Source organism: Scleropages formosus, chromosome 17, assembly GCF_900964775.1.
Source record: "Scleropages formosus chromosome 17, fSclFor1.1, whole genome shotgun sequence".
NCBI lineage: Eukaryota > Metazoa > Chordata > Actinopteri > Osteoglossiformes > Osteoglossidae > Scleropages > Scleropages formosus.
In genome coordinates, this window is record NC_041822.1 from 6,182,449 (window position 1) to 6,206,894 (window position 24,446).

At 47.4% G+C, this 24,446-nt stretch overlaps 2 protein-coding genes across 3 annotated transcripts; one reads left to right on the forward strand and one right to left on the reverse strand.

Annotated features, from left to right (window-relative positions):
* Positions 1 to 5,701: 5,701 nt before the first annotated feature.
* Positions 5,702 to 16,032, reverse strand: LOC108938509 (uncharacterized). 2 transcript variants are annotated; one of them, XM_029259599.1, is made up of 6 exons: positions 16,011 to 16,032; positions 13,287 to 13,465; positions 11,868 to 12,344; positions 9,710 to 9,841; positions 6,959 to 7,049; positions 5,702 to 6,706 (listed from the first exon to the last, which is right to left on the reverse strand). In XM_029259599.1, exons 2-6 carry the CDS (start codon positions 13,360 to 13,362, stop codon positions 6,505 to 6,507), a joined length of 978 nt encoding a protein of 325 aa, XP_029115432.1. In that variant the 5' UTR covers positions 13,363 to 13,465; positions 16,011 to 16,032; the 3' UTR covers positions 5,702 to 6,504. The 2 variants fall into 2 exon arrangements, with proteins under 2 accessions (XP_029115432.1, XP_029115433.1); XM_029259600.1 differs by lacking the exon at positions 16,011 to 16,032 and adding an exon at positions 13,602 to 13,620.
* Positions 16,033 to 20,272: 4,240 nt separating this feature from the next.
* On the forward strand, positions 20,273 to 23,763 carry LOC108938519 (zinc finger protein OZF-like). The gene is made up of 3 exons (XM_029259708.1): positions 20,273 to 21,023; positions 21,649 to 23,260; positions 23,752 to 23,763. Exons 1-2 carry the CDS (start codon positions 20,273 to 20,275, stop codon positions 22,617 to 22,619), a joined length of 1,722 nt encoding a protein of 573 aa, XP_029115541.1. The 3' UTR covers positions 22,620 to 23,260; positions 23,752 to 23,763.
* The last annotated feature ends 683 nt before the right edge of the window (positions 23,764 to 24,446 follow it).

The following is a 24,446-nucleotide window of genomic DNA, read 5'->3' on the forward strand; positions in this document are numbered from 1 at the left end:
GTCCATGCAACATTGCAGAGGCGTGTCAACCATGACAGCCCTGCAACATCCAGGGCCTTAAGCATTTCCGGGCGGATCTCATCCACCCCCGGTGCTTTGGCACTGTGGATCCAGGGAAATGGACTCCGACAACCCGAGAGCCTCTGGCCCTGACTCCTGTAAGAGAGGCATATTACTCGGGTTTAAGAGTTCTTCAAAGTGCTTCTTCCACCTCCCGACAATGTCCTCATAAGAGGTCAGAGTTTCTCCACTCCTGCTAAACACAGCCTGAGCGAAACTCCTCCGACCCCTTCTGAGCTGCCGGATGGTTCTCCAGAACCTCTTTGAAGCTGACCGATAGTCGTTTTCCATGGCCTCTCCAAACTCCTCCCATGCCCGGGATTTTGCTTCTGCAACCGCAGCCGCTGCCGCCTTTTTCGCCTGCCGGTACCTGTCTGCTGAGTCAGGAGTCCCCAGAGCCACCCAGGCCCTAAAGGCCTCCTTCTTCAGTTTTACGGCTTCCCTCACCACTGGTGTTCACCAGCGGGTTCTCGGGTTGTCGCCCTGGCTGGCACCAACAAGCTTTTGGCCACAGCTGTGCCTGGCTGCTTCCACAATGGAGGTTCTGAACAGGATCCATTCAGACTCCATGTCCCCTACCTCCTACGGGACATGGGAGAAGCTCTCCTAGAGGTGTGAGTCAAAATCATTCCGGACAAGGTCCTCTGACAGTCGTTCCCAGCACACCCTCATTAAACGTCTGGGCCTACCGAGTCTGTCCATCAGTTTTCCCTGCTATCTGATCCAACTCACCACCAGATGGTGATCAGTTGACAGCTCAGCACCTCTCTTCACCCGAGTGTCCAAAACATGCGGCCTCAAGTCAGAAAAAACGACTACAAAGTCAATCATTGACCTTTGGCCCAAGGAGCTCTTGTACCAAGTACACTTATGAGCATCCTTGTGTTTGAACATGGTGTTTGTTATGGACAAACCATGACTAGCACAGAAGTCCAATAAGATTTCACTATTCGGGTTCGGATCGGGCAGGCCGTTCTTCCCAATCAGGTTTTCATTCTCACCACTGACCATCCTTAGCAGGATGTTGTAATGAAACTGCAGGTTTTCGAAAATATTTTACTTTCCATGAAACTGTGATGAGGCTTGAGCTCATCAACGAGACAAACGCTGACTGAGAGCAGATGGTTATTCTTAAAGCAACTTTATAACCATATAGTGTGAAAATGTAAATGTGCTTTGAAGGATCTGGGCAGATATGAACAATCTCCCCAATCTGCCAGACAGTTTCAGATTTCAGTAAACAATAAATTGATGTGAAGATGATGTAATCTTTGCAGTTCTGCACTACCTAGTCAAACAAGTTTTCAGTATGTTTTTTTTTATCTAGGAAAGTGCCAGAATACAATTCTGGTTTGCTCTGGTCTGTTCTGCCTCAGTTTCACAACTGTCTACAGAAGACTATAGAATATTAGTAAAAACACAAAAAACATTTTGAGACATTTACAAAGGTTTAATAGAGCATCATTTAAAAATTTTTGGAAATGATTTTTTACACTCTGGAGTTTCGGCACATAATATTCGTCTCAGCAACATACTCATGCAGACACCGTCAAAGCATTTTCCACATGCAGACAATGTCAAAAACCCAGGTTTAGCATGTTGACTATCAAGTATTCCTCAAGTGAGAGGTGAATGCTTGAGAAGAAAAGACTTTGATGGACTGATCTTGAGCTTGTACAAACTCATCTGGGTGAGGACATGCATGAAAAAAGGCTTGATAAGGTTCTTGCAAAGACTTGCCCAAGATCTGAGTTCCTCATTTAGAACACACACACACACACACACACACACAGTGGGTCCTCCAAGCATAAGATAAAAGGAGCTATTTGTGAATCTATCTCCAGCATGTCATCCAGGTGAAGGTTCACCAGCCCGTTTCCGAAACATAGTGGCTGAGAGCAACCTGAACTTCCAAAGCAGTTGTAAAGCTGACATGACAGATTATTTCTATTAAATGCTGAAAGTTCTACAGAGTTCTGTATGTTCATTTCATCTAATATGTTGTGAAAATCTCTGATTTTTTTTATGAATGTCAACATGTATATTTAACACTCCAGAAGAACAACCCCTTGCAGAGAGTCTCAAACATTTTCTTGTTTTTTACCTGCTTTACTCATCTATTGGTAATTTCTTATCACTAGAGTATGGTCTGAGAGACAATTTTTTCCCCATATTTAGCAATTATCTGAGGTGAGAATCTCTTGGGAGCGACAACAGCTTTCCAACCAACAACGTTTCAACGTTCTTAAACACGACACGACATGGTGACAAAGCAGGATGGATGAAGAAGTTAAAAAGCTACGTTTTATGGAAAGCCCACAGGAGATCCTTATTCCTTCCAAACACTAACTACTGAATGTTACGCAGACTAACATTTAATTCCAGTTTGGTTTTTAAATGGTTATTTCCTTTGGTTTAAGTTTATGCCTAGTTACATTTATTTTGTTGTGAAGCATAAGTTGGACAAAAGGCTGATGAATCTGGGGGGTGCGGTGGCGCAGCGGGTTTGGCCGAGTCCTGCTCTCTAGGGTTCGAGTCCCGCTTGGGGTGCCTTGCAATGGACTGGCGTCCCATCCTGGGTGTGTCCCCTCCCCCTCCGGCCTTATGCCCTGCGTTGCCGGGTTAGGCTCCGGCTCGCCATGATCCCGCTTGGGGCAAACAGCTTCAGCCAGTGTGTGTGTGTGTGTGTGTGTGTGCTGAAGAATTAAGGGATGTAAAACAGCTGGAGTATTAAGTACTCACACACACACACATTTTCAGAACCGCTTGTCCCTTACAGGGTCACGGGGAACCGGAGCTTACCCGGCAACACAGGGTGTAAGTCCAGAGGGGGAAGGGGACACACCCAGGACGGGACGCCAGTCCGCCGCAAGGCACCCCAAGCGGGACTTGAACCCCAGACCCACCGGAAAGCAGGACTGTGGTCCAACCCACTGCGCCACCGCGCCCCTCGTATTAAGTACTCCTCATCTCTTACTTCTGTTTTCCACCTGTATGCCAGTGGTACTGTTTCTGAAATGTTTATGCTCTGCTTGACAAATCCTTGTATATGATTTGTTGTTCTTTGTACATAGCGGCTGGCATGAGGTCAAGTTCCCTCGGGGCCTCCGCCACATAGACAGATGCCGCACTAAGAGGACGTGCCTGCTGCTCTATTATTACACTCTGTGCAGACTTGCCTGACACTATGGGTGTGTTCACAGACAGAAAGTCACATCCTACATCCCATATCTTTGTGAGGCCCTCCTTCTTTTGTCACGCTTTTCTTTACCTGTTCAGACCAACCCGGACCAGGTACTGTTTGTCTAATATTGTGCTGCCCTCCCGGTTTACCATGAGTCATGTTCTAACTGTCAATATCGCTGCTGTTCGGTTCAGTGACAGATTACATTCAAGTGGTGGAACCAAGGGGGGGGAGCAGATGAACGTCTAGTTCTGGCAAGCGTGTGCTGGTCCGTGTCGCTCCTGTCCTGCGTTTTTAATTCGCAGAGGCTGTACCATTGAGAGAGAGAATTAACAGCCTAAGAGAATAGTAGCAACAACACGCACCAGGATCAGCTCTGGGAGATTTTAGCTCCGAGAAGGTTTTAGCAACAACTAATTTGCGTGAATTTCTTAGAAAACCCCTTAAATCCCGCGTGGAGTTGCGGTTTATGGGGCTCAGCTTATGCCACAATTAGCACACGCGAGGCAAGAACGGGCAAAACTTGCTTTTGCTAAGGGTGCCTGGAAATAAAACACCACTCAAACTTAGAAGCATATACAGCAATAAACAAATTAAATTCAGCAGCGGCAACGTGTCTGAAACACGGGCAGAAATGAGCAGAAAACCTGTATGAGAAGTACGTGGAGAAAGGATTCTGTGCACTTCTGCACCGCCTGGCTTGTTGAAGCCAACTGCCCGAACCACAGCTCCACATGATCCCAAGCTAGTTCAGAAATGATAAATTCGACAAGCAATAAGCCAACGCAGCCGCCTTAGGAAGAACTAATGAAGTACTGGAAACACAAATGGAAACATTTATAATGGGTGGCACGGTGGCACAGTGAGTAGTGCTGCTGTCTCACAGCACCTGGGTGGTGAGAGAGAAGATGGGTTCGATCCCTGCTCAGACTGTGTGGAGTTTGCATGTTCTCCCTGTGTCTGTGTGGGTTTCCCCTGTATGCTCTGGTTTCCTCCCACAGTTCAAAGACATGCTGTTCAGGTTCCCCCATAGTGTGTGTGTGTGTGTGTGTGTGTGTGTGTGTGTTTCACTGATGCATGGATGAGTAACCCCTTGTAAGTAGTGTATCTAGCAGTGTAAGTCACCTTGGTGAATAAGGTGCGTGGGCTAGTAACACTATATAGAGTTCATTGGAAGTTGCTTTAGAGGAAAAGTGTCTGCTAAGTGAATAAATGTAATGTTTCATCTTGCTAATGTACAAACCGTGGCGTAAGGAACACCTGAGTGTCCCAAAAGATGAAATGTGCATCATTTGGAAATGCTTGGACTGGGATCTAATGCCATCTAATTTAAAAATAAAATTAATCCAAGACGAGCTACATTCCCTAGCAGGTCCGGAAGACCCACATCTGACATGGAAATGCATGCAGTTGTACAGGAAATCAGCAGTTCATGTTCCATCTTCCATCAAATTGCCCTTTCCAGAGTCTTCTTATAAAGTGTTTTCAGCATGAATGCAAATAATATATGATCAGAAGCAAAAAAAAGCATCCCCTTTGATATCCAACTTAATACAGATTCGCTGACATCAGTGAATGTTACATTTGAACACAGTATATAGCAATTATAGCACATAGTGTACAGCACATACACTGAGTGGGTTGTAAAATTTTGGGCCGAGGGTTAACAAAATAGGCTTGCCTTTTTTTTTTTTTCAAACATTAAGCAGGAAACAAGCAACACACCATAATAGCTTCCCCATCCTTTCCCTGAACAATACCCAAAAACAAGCATGAACAGGCTCTAGCGGAAAACATTTCTTTCCACACTTAAATGAAAGTCTCGAAACGTTGCTCATCGTAACCTATTTATGAATTTAATTTTTGTTTTTTAAAAGTTGTAATGGACTCATTCACACAATATTTGTTAGAATTTGGGGTGACCTAACAGTTCTCTGTCTTATCCTGGCACTAAGGCAACCGTTCCCTTTAGAACATATTTGAAGCCATAAAATGGAATGCACACAATCCAAATTCACTGTCAGTTCTATGTACAGTATGTCTTATATATTTATATATTCTATTTATATATATGAACTGGAGATGGGCACAGTGGCACAGCAGGTTTGGCCTGGGCCTGCTCTCTGGTGGGTCTGGGGTTTGAATCCCGCTTGGGGTGCCTTGCGATGGACTGGCGTCCCGTCCTGGGTGCGTCCCCTCCCCCTCCAGCTCCGGCTTGCCGCGACCCCGCTTGGGACAAGCAGCTTCAAACAATGCGTGTGTCTCTCTAAACCAAGGACTGTGTGGTTTCATTTGCGGAGGAATTACCGTGATATTATAAACGGCTCTATTAATGTTGCATAAACACAAACTGGTTACACAAGCGTGGGGTAAACAGGACGACACGAGTTCAATTTGTCGTGCGATCAAGACTTTGCAGACATGTCAGGAAAAACAAGTCCTTTATTGTAGCTTTAGGAAAGCAGGTTAACACTTGGTAAACTGGTGTTATTTACTTTCTAGAGTTAGAGCTATCACTCGTGTGGCGACAGAGCAAAAAAACACAGTGAAGCACGGTTTCCCGACTCACTCCGAGATGTCAAAAGGAGGTCTTTTCAGACATGCAATCTGGAAATTCTCAATAACAAAAAAAGAACCGGTAATAACGGTGAACGACAATACAGGCTGCGCTGCGTAAACATGCTTTCGACTATTTTATTCATTAGTTGCGATAAACATAATACTGCTGCAATGAATGTAGGTTTACCTTACTTGACATTAAAATGAATCGCACTCCACAATACATTGTCGCTACTTTTTATAAAAAAAAATAATAGAATTTTTAACTATACTTAATTACATAGTTCCTAAATTATTCAAAATGTTGCTCGCCCATGTCTGGTTTGGCAACATATTTTGAATGGAGTCACATTTAGTAAGTAGTACAAACACGCATAATACACATTTAGTACAAGTTGAAAAATACATTGAGCCGAATGTTTTGTTAAATGTTAAGGCAGATGTATCAGTTATAAGGCATCACGTATCAGCTCTTCTAGGTATCACCTAAATAGCAGTACTGGGATACACCTGAATTAGTACGGCTTTACTTCAAGTATTAGAAAGGTTCATTGTCATTAGTTGTGATGTCTCTTAAGCATCCGCAAAAACTTGGACTAAATATCCACTGGAGCACTTTAGTGGAACCCGAGCCCTTATTTCACATGGCTCTGTGCGAGGAAGACCGGTGCAGCGATGCTCCCAGTCAGTCAATCGTGCAGCTAGTTGCCGTTGTCGAACAGCGGGGTCACCGTGCCGTCCTTCCACTCTATCAGGATCTCTCCACGCTGCAGGGAGGGCGAGTTGGGGGTCCGCATGGGGTGCCGGGTCAGAGGCGCCCTCTCGTTGGGCACCGGAGAACTGGGCTGGCTGGGCGCTTCAGGCTGGGAGAGAGATTTCAGAACGCAAACCACCTTCTTCTTCCTTTTAGAGGGACGGAAAAGGACAGCCACACACCGACCAGAGAAACAAACAAAGAAGCATGACAAGAGCAGACGTCCAATAATCAAATCATATAAACAACTAAATGCAGTATAATGTTACTGCTCTAGTGGGTAGTGAAATAGAAACAGTATGTCGTTTATTGGGGTTTACATTTCAAAACCATAGATTTATGTTATACTATTGACAGTATGACAAAATTGTACCTCAAAAGTACCGTAGTTATCCTCTCACCTGTTGTAGTGGATGTTGAGAAGGAGAATAACCAACCCAATCACCAAAGCTAGAGAGCTGAGGACCAGCATGGTGACCTTCCAGGTCATTCCTGTAAACCAGAGGTCCAAAACACGACTCAAAGAGACCAATTACAGAAGTGAGCTGAGATTTTTTTTTTTTTTTTTAAATCTGCTTCTGCTGATCCTGTGCTGCCACCCTGGGAATCTCCTTCCCACCACAAAGTCACACCACCACATGTGAATTTCTCATCATTAAATCATAATAAAACTACTTTTACGGGCCACTGCATGTGAATTTCTCTCACCGGCTTACATTCGATGCATGCGTGCAGAGGTGGAACAGAGGCAAGTTGAAAGGAGTTCACACGGGGTGGAGCTGGGGCAAGGGGTTAGGTGAATACATGCTTGACAACTTCCAGAAAACCGAGTCTTAAAACTCTAATTGGATGAAATGAAAACGCAGCAACATGTTCATGACAAGTACACCTTCCCGATAATTACTATATTATAGCTATTAAACCCTCATCGTGAACCGACCCTCAGTGTCGTTAGGTGCTCGACAAAGGGAAAATATTCCTAGAAATGTTTTATTTCATTTTGTCTTGTTAAGCTTGAGAACATTAATATTCAATAATATTAATGTAACACAATATGTTGTATTTTGCAAATATTTTTTAACTTATTTGTAATCTTAATGTATGTCATTACTTTTTTATCCCTCCTCCCATGAGCTTGCGGAAAAAGACATTTCATTTTCAGCAACCACTGCTGTCCGCTGTATTGTTGTGCTTTTGATAAATAAACCTTTGATTGATTGATTGATCGATTTATTGATTGATTGATTGATATTCTATAAAATATTCTTCCAAATAGGGGTGCGGTGGCGCAGTGGGTTGGACCGCAGTCCTGCTCTCCGGTGGGTCTGGGGTTCGAGTCCCGCTTGGGGTGCCTTGCGACGGACTGGCGTCCCGTCCTGGGTGTGTCCCCTCCCCCTCCGGCCTTACGCCCTGTGTTGCCGGGTTGGCTCCGGTTCCCCGTGACCCCGTATGGGACAAGCGGTTCTGAAAATGTGTGTGTGTGTGTGTGTGTATTCTTCCAAATAGTATAAAATTAACCTAAGGCAGATACATACGTGAACCCAAAATGAGCCTCAGCAGGAACTCAGTATCATCTTCTGATGGATGAGATGCAGAAAAAATATCACCCTTGAAGACAATATGTATAAGCATACAGTAATGGCAAAGCGACTAAGGATTCCGGTTTGGGCTCACGGTACGAGCAATTGGCCTGTTCCCAGTTTGGCTGTTCGTCTCCTCATCCACCAATTCTTAACTCTGAGACCTTGTTTTGGAATATAAGTCTGGAAAAGCAACAGCACCATCTTTTGAGCAAACCTTCACTCCACGGTCACTAAATCTCACACCAGCTGTACTTGAACGTTCCTGCATGTAAAGTGGGAAATCACAGCCCCGTCACTTCTCTGCCTTGATCGTCTCTCTTAATAGAGTCGTACCCTCCGCTTAGCGACTCCTAATTCATTCCCGAATTTGGGCCAAACTTTCAAAAACTGGTTCATGAAATTAGTTATTCTGTTATTTCTTGTGGGATAAAATTACAGTTCTTTCCAGTCCCAGCCCAAGTTCACAGCAAAATCACCCAAAATGTCTCCTCATATGGTAAGAAAAAAAGGTGCATAACACATTGATGTAGAACATGTTTTTCCTTTTTTTAAAACATATAATATATATATTATATATTTTTTTTAACTTGAGGAAAGCTTTTTTAATGCCGGGCATCTGGGAATGGTGTCCGTGGTGGGACTAGCAAACCTAGGCCTGTAGAAAAAAAGTTTTTTATCTGTGATATTTTTTACGTTTACATTTGCAGCAGAGGCAAGAACAATTAACATTATTTTATTTCATTATGTTTTTACATTTTCCTTCAGCTGTATAAACAAATGCATAAATTAGGCAAGACTTCTTATTTTGTCATTACTTTTTTAATGTTTTGCTGGGTCTATAGGATAACAGTGAACTATATGCAAACATTGCATTCGTTTAGGATCTAATTTTTATTAAATAAATTTTAAAAGTGAGTGGTTTAGTCAAGTAAACGTACCATGATGTGTGCGGCCCGCCTCAAGTAAGACAAACGGCACATTTAAACAAATGAATAATTACAAAATTAGAGACTACAGTATAGCATCTGAGGGGCGTGGTGGCGCAGCGGGTTTGGCCTGGGCCTGCTCTCTGGTGGGTCTGGGGTTTGAGTCCTGCTTGGGGTCCCTTGTGATGGACTGGCGTCCCATCCAGGGTGTGTCCCGTCCCCCTCCAGCCCTGTGCTGCTGGGTTAGGCTCTGGCTTGCCATGACCCCGCTTGGGATAAGTGTGTGCGTGTGTGTGTGTGTGTGTGTGTGTGTGTGTGTGTGTGTGTGTGTGTGTGTGAGAGTATAGCGCCTGCCCTGAAACGAAGAGCGTGGCTATGTGTTTCCCACAATGCAGTGTGTTTCACCATCTCTATCACGCAACCACCTGGTGTAACTTTCAAATGCGGTCTCGGTTCATTGCGCCAGACCAAACGCAGCTGGCCAGGACCTGATGCGGTAGACAGGATAAACTAAAATCAGTACCAATTAACATTAAGCAGTGTTAATAACTGTGAACTAGTTGAATGGAAACCTGTACCGGGGCACCAAAAACACAGGAGGAGCACAAGCGATTCTTATTTGGCAAGCGATTTTCATACCCACCATTCTCCAGGCCGAAAAAAGCCATCGAGGGCTCCACGGGAGGGAGGCTAGTGAGAGACTGTGCTGTAAAATGTGTGACGGTCGGGTAAAGCAGAGCTCGACCATCCTCTGCTGCAGCTACAAGACTAAAACCTAGGATACAGGAAAGACAAACAAGATTCAGACTGCTGTGATGATTTTAAGACAGCTTCAGGAGGAGCTACAATTTCTTGAGAAGATGTATTGAGACATGCTTTGAGAGAACTCTGCGCTCAGAACATGGTTTCAGTCGACACAACAGTTACATAGAAGACATATATAGAATGGAGGACATGCAACCATTAGACTTGCCTATTACTTTATTTTGAGTGTCTTTACAGTTATGAAACTATGACTGAAAAATCTTTTCTTGATATAATTACAATGTTTTGAGCAGTTTTCTCAAGAAATGCTGGAGGCTTTTGTTTGCAACATTTATTTCCGCAATATTCTGAGCACGTAAGTGTTCACAGCATGTCGAGTGTATTTGTTACATGGTACTAAAATACAGCCCCGTAGAAGGTCACAGATCAAAAGAAAATACACTCACCAGCCACTTTATTAGGTACACCTGTTCAACTGCTTGTTAACGCAAATATCTTATTAGCCAATCACATGGTAGCATCTCAATGCATTTAGGCATGTAGACATGGTCAAGACGATCTGCTGAAGTTCAAAGTGTGCATCAGAATGGGGAAGAAAGGTAATTTAAGTGACTTTGAATGTGGCATGGTTGTTGGTGCCAGACGGGCTGGTCTGAGTATTTCAGGAACTGCTGATCCACTGGGATTTTCACGCACAACAATCTCTAGGGTTTACAGAGAATGGTCAGAAAAAGAGAAAATATCCAGCGAGCAGCAGTTCTGTCGGCGAAAATGCCTTGTTGATGCGAGGTCAGAGGAGAATGGCCAGACTGGTTCGAGCTGATAACTCAAATAACCACTCGTTACAACTGAGGTATGCACAAGAGCATTTCTGAACGCACAACACGTCGAACCTTGAAACAGATGGGCTACAGCAGCAGAAGACCACACCAGGTGCCACTCCTGTCAGCTAAGAACAGGAAACTGAGGATACAATTCGCACGGGCTCACCAAAATTGGACAACAGAAGATTGGAAAAACGTTGCCTGGTCTGAGTCTTGATTTCTGCTGCGACATTCAGATGGTAGGATCAGAATTTGGTGTTAACAACATGAAAGCATGGATCCATCCTGTCTTGTATCAACGGTTCAGGCTGGCGGTGGTGGTGGTGTAATGTTGTGGGGGAAATTTTCTTGGCACAGTTTGGGCCTCTTAGTACCAACTGAACATCATTTAAATGCCACAGCCTACCTTAGTATTGTTGCTGATCATGTCCATCCCTTTATAACCACAGTGTACCCATCTTCCAGCAGGATAACGTGCCATGTCACAAAGCTCAAATCATCTCAAACTGGTTCTTGAACATGACAATGAGTTCACTATACTCAAATGGCCCCCACAGTTACCAGATCTCAATCCAATAGAGCACCTTTGGGATGTGGTGGAACGGGAGATTCGCATCATGGATGTGCAGCCAACAAATCTACAGCAACTGCATGATGCTAACATGTCAGTATGGACCAAAATCTCTGAGCAATGTTTCCAGCACCTTGTTGAATCTATGCCACAAAGAATTAAGGCAGTTCTGAAGGCAAAAGGGGGTCCAAACCGGTACTAGCAAGGTGTACCTAATAAAGTGGCCGGTGAGTGTACGTCCAGTAAAAGTTCCATCACTTTTTCATTAGTTTTGACAATGTTGTTACGTTATTTACTTTTTTGTTTAATGGCAGAACCCATATGAAAGTTGAAAAGCCCGGCAGTTGCAGAACTTCAATGTTAAACTTCATTTTAATTTGCTCACTTTCGTTTAATTTTCCTCCCGTTTTCGAGAACTGAATTTGTTGGCATTAAGATAAATGCAGATCACCCATTAATAGATCTGTTACCTAGAAGGAGTCTTCAGTCAGATTGGGGAATTACTGCGCTCTTGCTCTGTGACACCTGATGGTGGTTTCGGCAGAGACGGGTTGCGGAGGCACTACTGAAGCATGGAGGATGAGCATCAACCGAGGTCACCGGACAGATGGTGCGTGTCTACAGCGTTCTACGGCTCTTACTCTTCTTCAGGAGCGTGTTAGTACTGCTTGTGGGGGAAGTGTCCGCTACATCATGTCGATGTCCATGGTGCTCGCTGCAGATGGTGTGGCCACTTTGCCTCTTCCATATGGTATTTAGGCCAGGCTCCTTGGAGAGGAAGAGCTTGGTGGAGCTGCGCCGGGTGCCCAGGTAAAGGCCCCTGCTCTTCAGTATCACATCACCCTCTCTGGTGCAGCGCCAGGCCTGGTTCACTCTATCTCGACGACCTGCCCCACAGCTCTGCAGGCGGACGCTCTTATGCTCCTGGCCCTGGAACACGCTCAAACACTCTCCCGTGTGCCAGCTGCTCAGGGCCAGGGTGTCAGGGTGCCACTGCCAGTGCTGGAGGGTTGAGCTGAAGTTGCACGCCTCTAGGCTCACCCTGCCTCTGGACCTGCCCCCCTTCACCTGCAAACACCTCTCCAGTTGCTCGTGCATCATGGTGAACCCCAGCACATCTGAGAATGAAGAGTTACACACTTCCGGGTCTTACTGAACAAGTAGGAGCTATAGAGCAATCCTATACTGTACTTATTCTATATTATCATACTCTGGATGCTGAACACATGGTCTTTGCACTTCCAGATTAAATGAGAGGTGGTAAGTGGAATGAACTTTCTTTGTATCTTTCATGGTCTTACAGCCATTATTAGACCGCTTTGATTTAACTATGAAAAACATTCTAAAATGCGTATTTTTCCAATAGTGCTTCCAGTAACTTTACTCCGGGAAATTTTCTCACGTATGAATTTTTACTCTGTCCAAATACTTAAGCGGGGCAAATTATTTGCTTCTAGTTTTTCTTCGACGTGCAGCTGGAAATGACAGAATCCTCGGGTTTCGTACTGCACTTGTGGACCGTTTTGAAAATAACGAAAGAGAAACTAGAGAAGAGATGGAAATTGAGCATGGATCCCTGAAGAAAGGAGGGGTGACTGGTGACTGGAGGGACCGGGTTCCAGGGGCTCCAGGTTCCAGCCAGAACAAACAGGAAGCACATTTTCAATCAAAGCTCAGCTTTATAAGCATTTCCCTTCCTAGCGGCGCAACACATCAAAGGATTTGCTTCCCTCGCAATGTACTGTACTGCAACATGTTAACACTGTGTGATGTACACTGCTACATTGTAACATGATCACACACACATTTACAACAGCGGCAGTGAAGTAGAATGTGGGCCATAAAGCTCGAGAGATCATTAGAATATTTAGTGTTAAAAAGGTTGTGGAGAAATTCCCTGCGATGTGTGTCGTCTGTTTTCCTTCTTTTTCACTCGTGCAACTTGTTTCGCTGTTAAGCGGATAACTGTACCGCAAAATCGTACCGCAAACGGACCACGGCCGCTCTTCGGAGAGCGAAGCCGAAGGCCGGGAGGGACTGGAGGCGGCGGCGGCTCTTACCGCGGAGAAGGAGCGCGGCGAGCGCGGCGATCGCGGCCAGGACGGAGCTCGCAGGCGCTCGCAGGCGTCTCTCCATGGCAGCCGAGCGAGGACCTCAGCCCGGCGTCTCCAATGGCAACGACCCCCCCGCTCTGACGGTGCGAAACACTCAAACGCTGCTCCGCTCGCTCTCTCTGGCGCTGCTTAAAAATAAACACAAAATAATTAAAAAAAAAAAAAAAAACCATCATCGCATATTTAAGAGAAACTCATGTGATGTATGACAATCCCACTGGCTACATGATGACTAGACTAGACTGGGGACAGCCGTGCCACACATGCAGTCTCTTCGTGTCCCGCGTGGGCCGGACGGCCTGCATCGCTGGGCTGGCGGAAAGGCCAGTGGACGTGGCTAGAATGGTGATTGAAGAGTAAAAGGGTCGAATTACATTCCCTTCCAAGGGGGTACACGCCACAAAAACTACTGTAGTTCTTTTATGTTGCACTTCTCTGGGCTTGACACTTTCCCAGCTTGTCCTGCTCCTCCTGCCAAGAGGGGGAACTTCTCCCGTCCTTTCCCATTAAAAAATGCATTATGAGTCAACGGTTGCCGCATAGTAGTTAAAGCGGGTAGAGCTGCTACCTCACGGTGCTTGGGCTGCGGTTTGGAACGTGGACCGAAATCTCGCGCAGTCTGTGTGGAATTCGCATGATCTCCTTGTGTTTGCGTGGGTGCTCCGTGCGTCCTCCCGCAATCCAAAGACACGTACGGTTGCTCTGCGACGGACTTGTGGGTGAAAGCTTGAACTCAGGCAAGCAGTTAAGCAAAAAATACTTTAGTGGTACAATCAAGGTTCAGTCAAGAGTACCACCAAGACACAGAGTACCAGCAGTGGCAGGATGTCACAAAGTGCTTTGAGGTATCCCCCCGAAAGGAAAACAGGTATTTATGCCAAGAAGGACCCCATGTCTACTGGATGATTCAAGCTCATCCACGATCCGTTGTAAGACGGAAACAAACGGTCCGATAAGGTGTAAAAGCAGCAGCTGGCCTGTCTCTGTTTGGGCTGGTCACAAAATCCTTGTGTCATTAATGGAGCACCGAAAGACGAAAAGATCAGGTAGCGTTCGAAGCAAAGAGATACGCAGTAAAAGGCAAGGAGCTGTTCAGTGTTAATGTTGGTACATCCTGGCTCTGGTGTCCATAAAGACAAGGAAGCTACGAGATTAATTAGGCAGAACAAACCCAGGCTTCACCTAGAGGAATGTCCAGTTAAGCTGTTTCAGGCTTCACCAGAAAAGAATTTCTTCCACACACTGGTGACCCCATGGTGTACTGTGGGTGACCACCCTGATTATGTATGGATGGATGGATGGATGGAAGAAGCAAGGACTTGATGCAGTACACTGGACAATCCTACCATAAGAATGAATCTGTGAATGCATGATTACGGGTTTCTTTTTAGCAAAATCTCTCTTACTTCTCCAGGTATCTCCTCATACCGCAGTGTCTTACTAATTGTAACACATCTTATAATTTAAGATAGGACATGCGTAATTACAGTTTTCTCCTTATGAACTGAAGTCCATTGAATTTTCAGAAATCCACATAGAGTATTTAAAGAAGTATAGCAGCCTATTGATAAGAAAGCATCTTTGTAATGAGCAGGGAAAAGTGTGGCATCATGGGAGATATTCACACACACACACACACACACACACATTTTCAGAACCGCTTGTCCCATACAGGGTCACGGGGAACCGGAGCCTACCCGGTAACACAGGGTGTAAGTCCAGAGGGGGAAGGGGCACACCCAGGACAGGACACCAATCCCTCGCAAGGCACCCCAAGCAGGACTTGAACCCCAGACCCACCAGAGAGCAGGACTGTGGTTCAACCCACTGCAACACCACACCCCGGGGGATATTCAGTTAAAGTAATTAAAAAATGCCTTATTAGCATCATGGTATACACTGATTCAGTAAAAGTCCGTGCTCCTTACTGCAGCGAAAGAGGAAGGACCAGCTTCAATTACCCTCAACGGAGTGGGCCCTACGCTCTCCAAAAGGCAGAATACTATTGTCAGCAAACACACACACACACACACACATTTTCAGAACCGCTTGTCCCTCACAGGGTCACGGAGAACCGGAGCCTACCCGGCAACACAGGGCGTAAGGCCGGAGGGGGAGGGGACACACCCAGGACGGGACGCCAGACCATCGCAAGGTACCCCAAGCGGGACTTGAACCCCAGACCCACCGGAGAGCAGGACTGCGGTCCAACCCACTGCGCCACCGCACCCCCTCTTGTCAGCAAACACTTTGAATAAAAGAAAGCTGTCAAGAAAAGTATGTTCTTTTCAGAGTTATAATTACAGAAAAATAAACGTTATTTAACATTTGTAACATGTATCTAATGTAACAGCGACAACAACAATAGCAATACACTAATTAGGAGCGGCATGCGATGAATAATTGCACGCGATTGGTCGAGCACAAATTAGGGGCGGTATACAAGGAATAGCCGCATGCGATTGGTTCCGCACCAGTAAGGGGCGGTCCTTCACGTGCTCTGCCTCATTGGCTCCTGGAAGATGGCAGATGAGACTGTACCGCTAACGGACCGGCGGAGTGAGACGCGTAAATAAAACGAGGCGAGCTACACATTGTCACGTAGCACATGTGCAAACATGAAAAAGGAGGCAAACAGGACAAGTTAGCTGCAAGAACGACCCCACCGACCGAGTCCAGATATGAAGAGAAGACGTAGTAGCGCACGTCCGATTCGCACGTCTCAAGGTATCCGCCGCCGCCGCCGCGGCGTTCCGACCCACGAAACGTGGCTGTGTTGTTTGACAGCTGTCAGCGGTCGGCGATCAGCGAAGGAGGAAGGGCTCCGCGCGCAGCACATCTGGAGGCCACAGTCATCTGAGTCACTGACTGTGTGTCCTGTCCAGGCCGCCCCCACAGCTGGCTGGCTGCGTGTGCCTTGTTTTCTTCGCATCGCCACTGACTGACATGCTGAGCTCAGCTGTGTTGCTGTGCTGAGCTGTGTTGTGGCTGAACTGTGCTGTGATGCGCTGTGTGTCCTGCTGTGCTTTGCTGCAGCTGACCCGTGGTGCTGTGTTGTGGCTGAGCTGTGCTGCGGTTGCTCTGCGAAACAATAAACCCCGAATCACATGCAGATGTCGGGATGTTGGGCTCTGCGTATGAAACAACCATTTTTGGAGAAACAGAAGTGTCCAGTCTGCCAAAACGTGAAGTTTGTGAAAAATAACAGAAGTGTGTGCCCTTTGCTGTCCTTACCCTACTTACACGTACAATGTTACAGTGCATATCAGGTCAACTTGTCATCAGTCTTCTGGATGTTTCCTGTTTCTAATTATTCGCTTTTATTTCCTATACGCACACAGAGCATCTGAAACCGCTTGTCCCGTACAGGGTCGCGGGGAGCCGGAGCCTGACCCGGCAACACAGGGCGTGGGGCCGGAGGGGGAGGGGGAGGGGACGCTCCCAGGACGGGACGCCAGTCCATCACAAGGCACTCAAAAGCGGGACTCGAACCCCAGACCCACCGGAAGGCAGGACCTGGTCCAACCCACTGCCCCACCGCACCCCCTCCTATTTCTTATACTACAGCCCATAAATAGCCTGTAGTGAGTTACACATGTCTGCTGTACCTTTATTGCTCTTTATTTGGCTGAGGCCTTTTTCCAAGGTGACTTACAATATTAGATCATCAACTTTCCAATGATTTGCCAGTTTATACAGCAGGGTACACTTAGTGTGTCGGTTTAGGGTAAACAACCTGATCGTGGGTTCTACAGCAGGAACAAGGCCTCAGATTGGGGACCTTTGCTTTGGAAGACAGCAGTCCTAAGCCAGACACTACCGAGTGTCCCAGAACATCGAATATGGAAGTTTTCTGCGTTAATTTCAGTGATGTGGAGAGTCAAGGTGGAGATGACTTCCGTCGCCCTGTTGTTAACTCTAGTGGCCCAGTGAAATGAGGGCTGTGTCATTACCGCAGCTTGCTGCGTCTACACCTGGGTCCTCCAGCTGCCGCTGCTAAGTTGTTCTGGCGGAATCCCCGTTTTCTGGAGCCGAGGACAAAACGAGTCGAGATTTGATTTAGAATCTCTTCGTTCCATTAGTAAGTGAACGTGAATCGGGGAACTCTGATCGCATGCAAGTCACACATGTCCCGCTGCAACCTCCTTTTCATGCCCTCAGATAAAATTGAAGTACAAACATTGTGTAACTGGATAACTACATGTATTCTGTATGAATGAGTAACTACTAGAATTCTATACTGACAAGTAACAAGGTGACTGCAAAAATTCTGTATCGCTAAAAATATGAAGCTTACATAAGACATGACATTTACATGTATTCAATTAGCAGACGCTTTTCTGCAAAGCAACGTACATCTCATAGAAAATACAATGTGTTCATTACATTAACAGAAAGAGACACTTAGATGCAGACATGTGATTCATAAGTGCAGTTAGTTTGGTTCATATGGTGGAAAGAAACAATGTTCATCACACGAGTAGATGCATAAAACTTTATCCAAATGTCCACGATTCCTGATCACCTTCCTAGTATTTTTTTTAAAATATATATAAACATTTACATTACATTACAGAACTAGCTGTGTAAAGGTTTATCTGGGCATGATCTTAAAGTTATAGTGTATGAACATTTACACCTTACATGAGCTGGAGAGATGATGGGCAAAGTGAGTCTGGAAGAGATGAGTTTTCAGACCCTTTTTAAATGTGGACAGAGTTTCAGCAGTTCTGAGTGAGAGCAGGAGGTTGTTCCACCACAAATGAGCCAGAACCGAGAACATCCGTGCTTTACCTCTCATGCGTAGGACCACCAAGCACACAGATGTGGAAGAGCATAGCAGTCTGGCTGGCCTGTAGCGAACGATCAAGTCTTGTAGATAGATGGGAGCAGTTCTATTGATGCATTTGTAGGTCATAACCAGGGTCTTAAATTTGAACCGGGCCTCTATGGGAAGCCAGTGCAACAAGTAGGGGAGATACATGCGAACCCTTCGGCAAGTCAAACACAACTCAGGCAGCAGCATTCTGTGTCAGCTGTAGAGGTTTGATGGCAGTAGCAGGAAGGCCAGACAAGAGAGAGAGGTGCAGTAGTCCAGATGGGATGTCACCATGGCCTGGACAAGTAATTGCTCAGAGTCTGTTGTGAGGTAAGGACAGATCCAGCGGATGTTATGCAGGGTGTATCTGCAGGTCCAGGTTGTGGCTTTGATGTGCTGAGAGAAAGACAGACTTGAGTCAATCATCTCTCCCAGACTCTTAGCCAAGGAGGTAGGCAAAATGAGTGAATTGTCCAGTTTGATCGATAGCTCGTGACAGGAATACAAGCAGGCTGGGAGGTGTAGGAGCTCTGTTTTGGCGAGGTTGAGTTGCAGGTGGTGATCAGGTGCAGTGATGTCTGACAGGCAGGCAGCGATGTGCACGGAAATGTCTGACGCTTCAGGTGGAAAGAGAGGAAGAGCTGGGTATCATCACCCTAGCAGTGGTATCTGAATCCATGGGAGGTCATGACAGGGCCGAGGGAGGAGGTGTAGATCGAGAAGAGCAGAGGGCCCAGTACTGAGCCCTGCAGGACGGAGACAGGAGAGAGGCAGAGAAGAAGAACGGGAGCCCCGCCAGACCACTTGATAGGATCTGTCAGAGAGATAGGACTCAAACCATCTTAGTGCCATTCCTTTGATCCCAAGCTGATTAAGAGAGGAGAGCAGAATTTTATGGTTGACAGTGTCGAATGCTGCAGATAGGTCAAGGAGGATGAGGACCGAGGAGAGGGAGGCCGCTCTAGCTGACCGGAGAGCATCAGACACTGCCAGGAGCGCTGTCTCGGTGAAGTGATCAACTTCGAATCCAGACTGATATCCATCGAGGATATGGTTCCAGGTGAGGAATTCAGATAGTTGATCACAGGCCACTCGTTCTAGAGTTTTAGACAGGAAGGAAAGGAGGGAGACTGGCCTATAGTTTTGGACTAAGTTAGGATCCATAGAGAGTTTCTTTACTAGAGGTGAAATGAGAGCAGTTTTGAAGGCAGATGGGAAGCAGCCAGAGGAGAGCGAGGAGTAGTTGAGCTTAGAGATGAAGGTGGAGAGTTGAGGGGAGATGGTCTGTAGGATTGACAATAGGATCGGATCAAGCGAGGTGGTAGCGCTGGGTGATATCAGGAGATCGGAGATTTCAGATTCTGAGAGTGGCTTGAATTCAGACAGCATGACTTCGCTGGGAGGTCCAGCACGAACGAGGCAGGGTGATGCTGAGAACTTGTTCGTGATCACGTTGACTTTGTCTCTGAAAAACAAAGCAAAGTCATCGGCAGTGAGAGTAGAAGGAGAGGGTGACATCGCTCTGCAGCCCAGAGTTTGGTCCTGTTAGCACATAATGTATCAGTCAACCATGGGGTGGTGCTGGGCATCCTGGTCTAGAAGACAGTGGTCAGAGAGAGTCAAGAGAGGAAGATAGGGGCAGAGAGGAAAATATTAGTAGCATTGTCTGTTGATGGATCTGAGAATTGTGCAGCAGAAGGGAGAGCAGACAGTGTGGCAGAGGCAAGAGATTTTAATGTGTAGAATATTAGCACATTTTAACATTTGCACTGGTTTGGGATTTTATTTGAAAATTTCATGCGCTGGGATGTACCCTTGAAAGCTGTGTAAAAGCATCATCTGAAACCGCTTGTCCCATACGGGGTCACGGGGAGTCCGAGCCTAATCCTGCAACACAGGCGTAGGGCTGGAGAGGGAGGGGACGCACCCGGAACAGGATGCCAGTCCGTCGCAAGGCACCCTAAGCGGGACTCGAACCCCAGACCTACCGGACAGCGGAAACTGGTCAAACCCACTGCGCCGCCCCTCTGCCCCGTTTAAAAGTATATTAACAAAAACGGTGACATCGTTAAGAGGGCTTTTCTATTTGTCTTCGGCAGGTAAAAATCACGTGATGGAGCTTGGCGAGCTGGAGGGCTCTGTCTGGGATGGATTCTCTCGTGTGAAGGAAGAGCACATCGATCTTTTGGAGGTGAAAGAAGAAGTGCGTAGTTCTCAGCGCGTCTTTGAGAAAGGAGAGGCGGAGGCTGCTTTGGAAAACCCAAATCCCACCTTTGCGGGAGACCAGCTGCCGCGCAGCAGTCCGGAGGGGAACCCGAGGTCGGATCTCCGCGATCGGCCTCCAAGCAGAGGTCTCAGAATCACTCGACTCCGGGAAAAAAGTAGCAGCCGGGCGTCCAGCGCAAGTAAAACGCTGAAACCGAAAGACAAGGCAGGTAGCTTGACTGTACTTGAAGGCACTGCCAGGAAGACGATGAAGGAGGAAGGCCAGAGGAGTGCAAGCAGCTACCCCTGTCAGAACTGTAACAGCGTGTTTCCTACCAGCACTGGCCTGCAGGACCACCAGAAGGAGGTGCACAGCCCTCCGCGGCCCTACGCTTGTCACGTGTGCGGCAGGTGCTTCCGCTATTCCTGCGTCCTGACCAATCACATGCGCACCCACTCCGGGGAACGTCCCTTCGCCTGCCAGTCGTGCCCCAAGCGCTTCACCCAGATGGCCAGTTTCCGCATGCACCAGCGCATCCACAGTGGCGAGAAGCCTTTCCGCTGCAAAGTGTGCAGCCGCAGCTTCAAGCGCCGCTGCGACATGCTCAGGCACGCCAGCACACACACCGAGGAGAAACTGCACAGCTGTACCGAGTGCGGTGAGTCTTGGCCTCCGTGCCGCGCTGTGGAGGTGGTCCGTCGTGATCTCACGGTCTGTCATCCCGGGCTTCGTTTTCTCTACCTTTCTGAACACTGGAAATTAAATACACCTGACAGTAGAATATAGTCATTATGACGAATGAATTTCTTATGAATGATTCTTTATAGCTGCTAATTGGAGCACTTAAAGAAACCACGGTGTGCTTTAAAACCGCATCGTAAATATGAATGTAAAACACATTGCAAAATTGTAGTTCTGTACACAGGCCTGTACTGGACTTTGCTCTTTTGTCACAGATCAAAATGAGCTCAATTGAACGGAACTGATTCGCATTATTACGGTATAGAGGGCTCTTGTCTCGCAGTGACACGGAGCGCAGAACGAAGGGTTAGAGCCATAATACAAATAAAAGGTTGGCTATACATTAAATGACAACAGTATCCATGCGGTTATTAAAGCTGTAAGTATGCCCGCTGGCCGTGGAGGAAAGGAAAAAAAAAAGCTCCCAACCGAAAAGCAAGGGAGGAAAAAAAAAAAAAAAAAAAAACTCTAGGGGTCCAAGTACGGGTGGCTGCCCCCCCCAGTAGCTGTTTATAACAACAGTTTGCTTTTCCTTCCTCCAGGGAAGCGGTTTCGACGCGCTGTCCACTTGCGCTCTCATGCTCTCATCCACTCTGGAGAGCTGCCCTTTCCCTGCCCAGAATGCGGAAGAAAGTTCCGGCACACGACCAACCTGGCCATACACCGACGCATCCACTCCGGGGAGACGCCCTACTGCTGCAAAGTGTGCAGAAAGGGCTTTCGGCAGAGCGGGCATCTCAAACTGCACGAGCGCGTGCACACGGGGGAGCGGCCCTACCCCTGCCCGGACTGCGGCAAGGCCTTCGGCCGTCTGGTCTACCTGCAGGACCATCGGCGCGTTCACACGCGCGAAAAGCCCTACTACTGCGAGGACTGCGGGCGCTGCTTCAGTCGCCCAGGCAACCTTCAGACCCACCGTCTTGTGCATTCGGCGGAGAAGCGCTACAAGTGCGCCGCGTGCGGCAAGAGCTTCCGCCACTACACGGGCCTCAAGGCTCACAGACTCGTGCACACGGATTCCAGACCTTACAGCTGCAAGGACTGCAAGAAGACGTTCCGGGGCCTCGGCGGGCTGCGCATCCACGAGCGCAGCCATACCGGTGCCCGCCCGTACGTCTGCGCCGTCTGCGGCAAGGCTTTCAAGGAGCTCAACGTGCTGAAGAACCACGGACGGCTTCACTCGGGGGAAAAGCCCTACGGGTGTGAGAAATGCGGGAAGAGTTTCCGCCAGCTGGGGGCGTACCGCACTCACCAGCGTCGGCACACCGGCGAGAAACCCTACTCCTGTAGCCAGTGCCCCAAGACGTTCCGCCACAACAGCAGCCTGAAGGCGCACGTCAAAATCCACACGGGGGAGGCCCCCTTCCCTTGCCCGCAGTGCGGGCGGCTCTACATGCACATGAGGAGCCTTCAGCTGCACAGCCGCACTCACGGCGACGGCGACGGCGGCTTGAAGGAGCCTCCGCGGAACAGAAGGACGGCGCGTGGCGGAGCGGAGGATAAGAACAAATGAACGAAACAAAGGCCGTGTGACGCGGTGCCGGAGGCGAGTTCGCTAAGGGCACCCGCACCATCGCCATCACCGTCGATGGGCTTCTTTACAGGTTCCTTTCCAAGAGTTTGTTTCTTTGCACAGTTCCTGTGATCCTACGTGGAGAGATGCTTCCAAAGCATGAAAAGATACTTTCGCAAATAATATGTGATACTGAACCGCACCCGTGTAAAGCGGTTGAACAGAAACATTGATGCCTGACCAGTGTCGTGTTAACGAAACAGCCGATGAACAGTGAAATCTTGATATGATCCATCTGTCGCCATTAATCGTGTTTCATAATTCTTGGTGGCGGGGGTTCGGAACCTGTGCTTGAAACGGAGGGTGCAAGGCAGGGTACACCCAGCGCAGGACTCCAGTCTATCAGCGGCTAACTGAAGCGCACCCGTTCGTAGTCTACAGGCAATTTAAAGTGATCGGTTCTCCTGAGAGGAAATGTTTCTGGAGTGTGGGAGGAAACCAGAGCACCCAAAGGAAATCCACATGAGCCCAGGCACGGGGAAAACACGCAAACTTCACACAGACTGAGCCAGATCGAAACCCGCATCCAAACCCTCCGTGAGGCACGAGCACGACCAGCTTCAGCACCATTGCGCCCTCAGGTGATACTGGAATTTGCATGGACCCGTCTGCTGAAGGAATGTTTGAAGCTTTACATCTTGGCGTTATAGACCTGACCAAACATCACCTTTATGGCTTGATGTAAACTGTTTCTGCTCCGAATATCGTGCACTTAATTTGGGGGGAAACGTGAGCTGTTAGAATTCTGCATTTGTTGCCATTTATTGCACAACGCCTTTGGGGGAAATTATTTTTCATAACCTTGCAAATATTGTCAGAACATATTCCTGATTTTTTTTTTTTTTTTTTTCGTTTCATGTTCATTTTAAGTTTGAAAATAAAATGGAAATTGCAATACATTGATTTAGAATGAATGGCCTTGGTGACTTTGCTAAATAAAATTGGTAATAGAGAGTAAAAATGACTTGTTTTGGTGGAATCTATGCAACACATCAGCTGAATTCAGATTTCACCTTCGCTACCAATACTGCTCTGATTATTTTAGGCCTTGATTTGTGTCCGTCTTTTCCAGGGTAGAAGCACGACGTGACCTGCTGAAGGTGATCCGCTACGAACTGGTGTGCGCACAGCACTGGGATTTGCTCCTTGCTGCTGCTGGCCTCCAGACCTGCATGAGAATCAGGCTGCCAGGCTGCTTTAGCAGGTCTGCGAGGGTCAGCGGAGGGGACAGCTACATGGTGTCCAACGACAAGCTGCAGGGGAGGGCCAGAAAGTCTTGCTTTTGACCGTTTCCCTGAAGGTTCATAACTGCAATGTCTAAGCTGCTTTTCTCCATGGTTTCGAAAAGCCTTTCGCACAATCCCTGGCTACCACCTCTGCACGTGTGCTCAATGGTGTGTTTGTGCCCAGCTTCAGCAGGGCTTTGTTCTTTATTCCTGGGAGTCACGGGCTGCGAAGCCTTGGAACCGGGAATGCAAGGTGGGCTGGGTGCATCACCGGTACCATGGGCAAGGTTGGCTTGGTCTACACCCTTGTCTTAGCTCGCTGAGCACCCTGAGGTTCGGGGGGGAAACTCCATCACCAGCGTGGGCGACATGGTGCCATCCGGGTTAAGCCTGTCTCTCTTTTAGCGGGGGGCCCAAGGCCAGTGCGGGTTGCTTTTTTCTGCCTTGTACGTCTTTATTGGGAGCTATATAAAACGGTGAGACCTAAGTTCTCTCCTGCTGTGTTTTATGTCCGGATCCTTTAGATCTGCTTCCCCGTCAA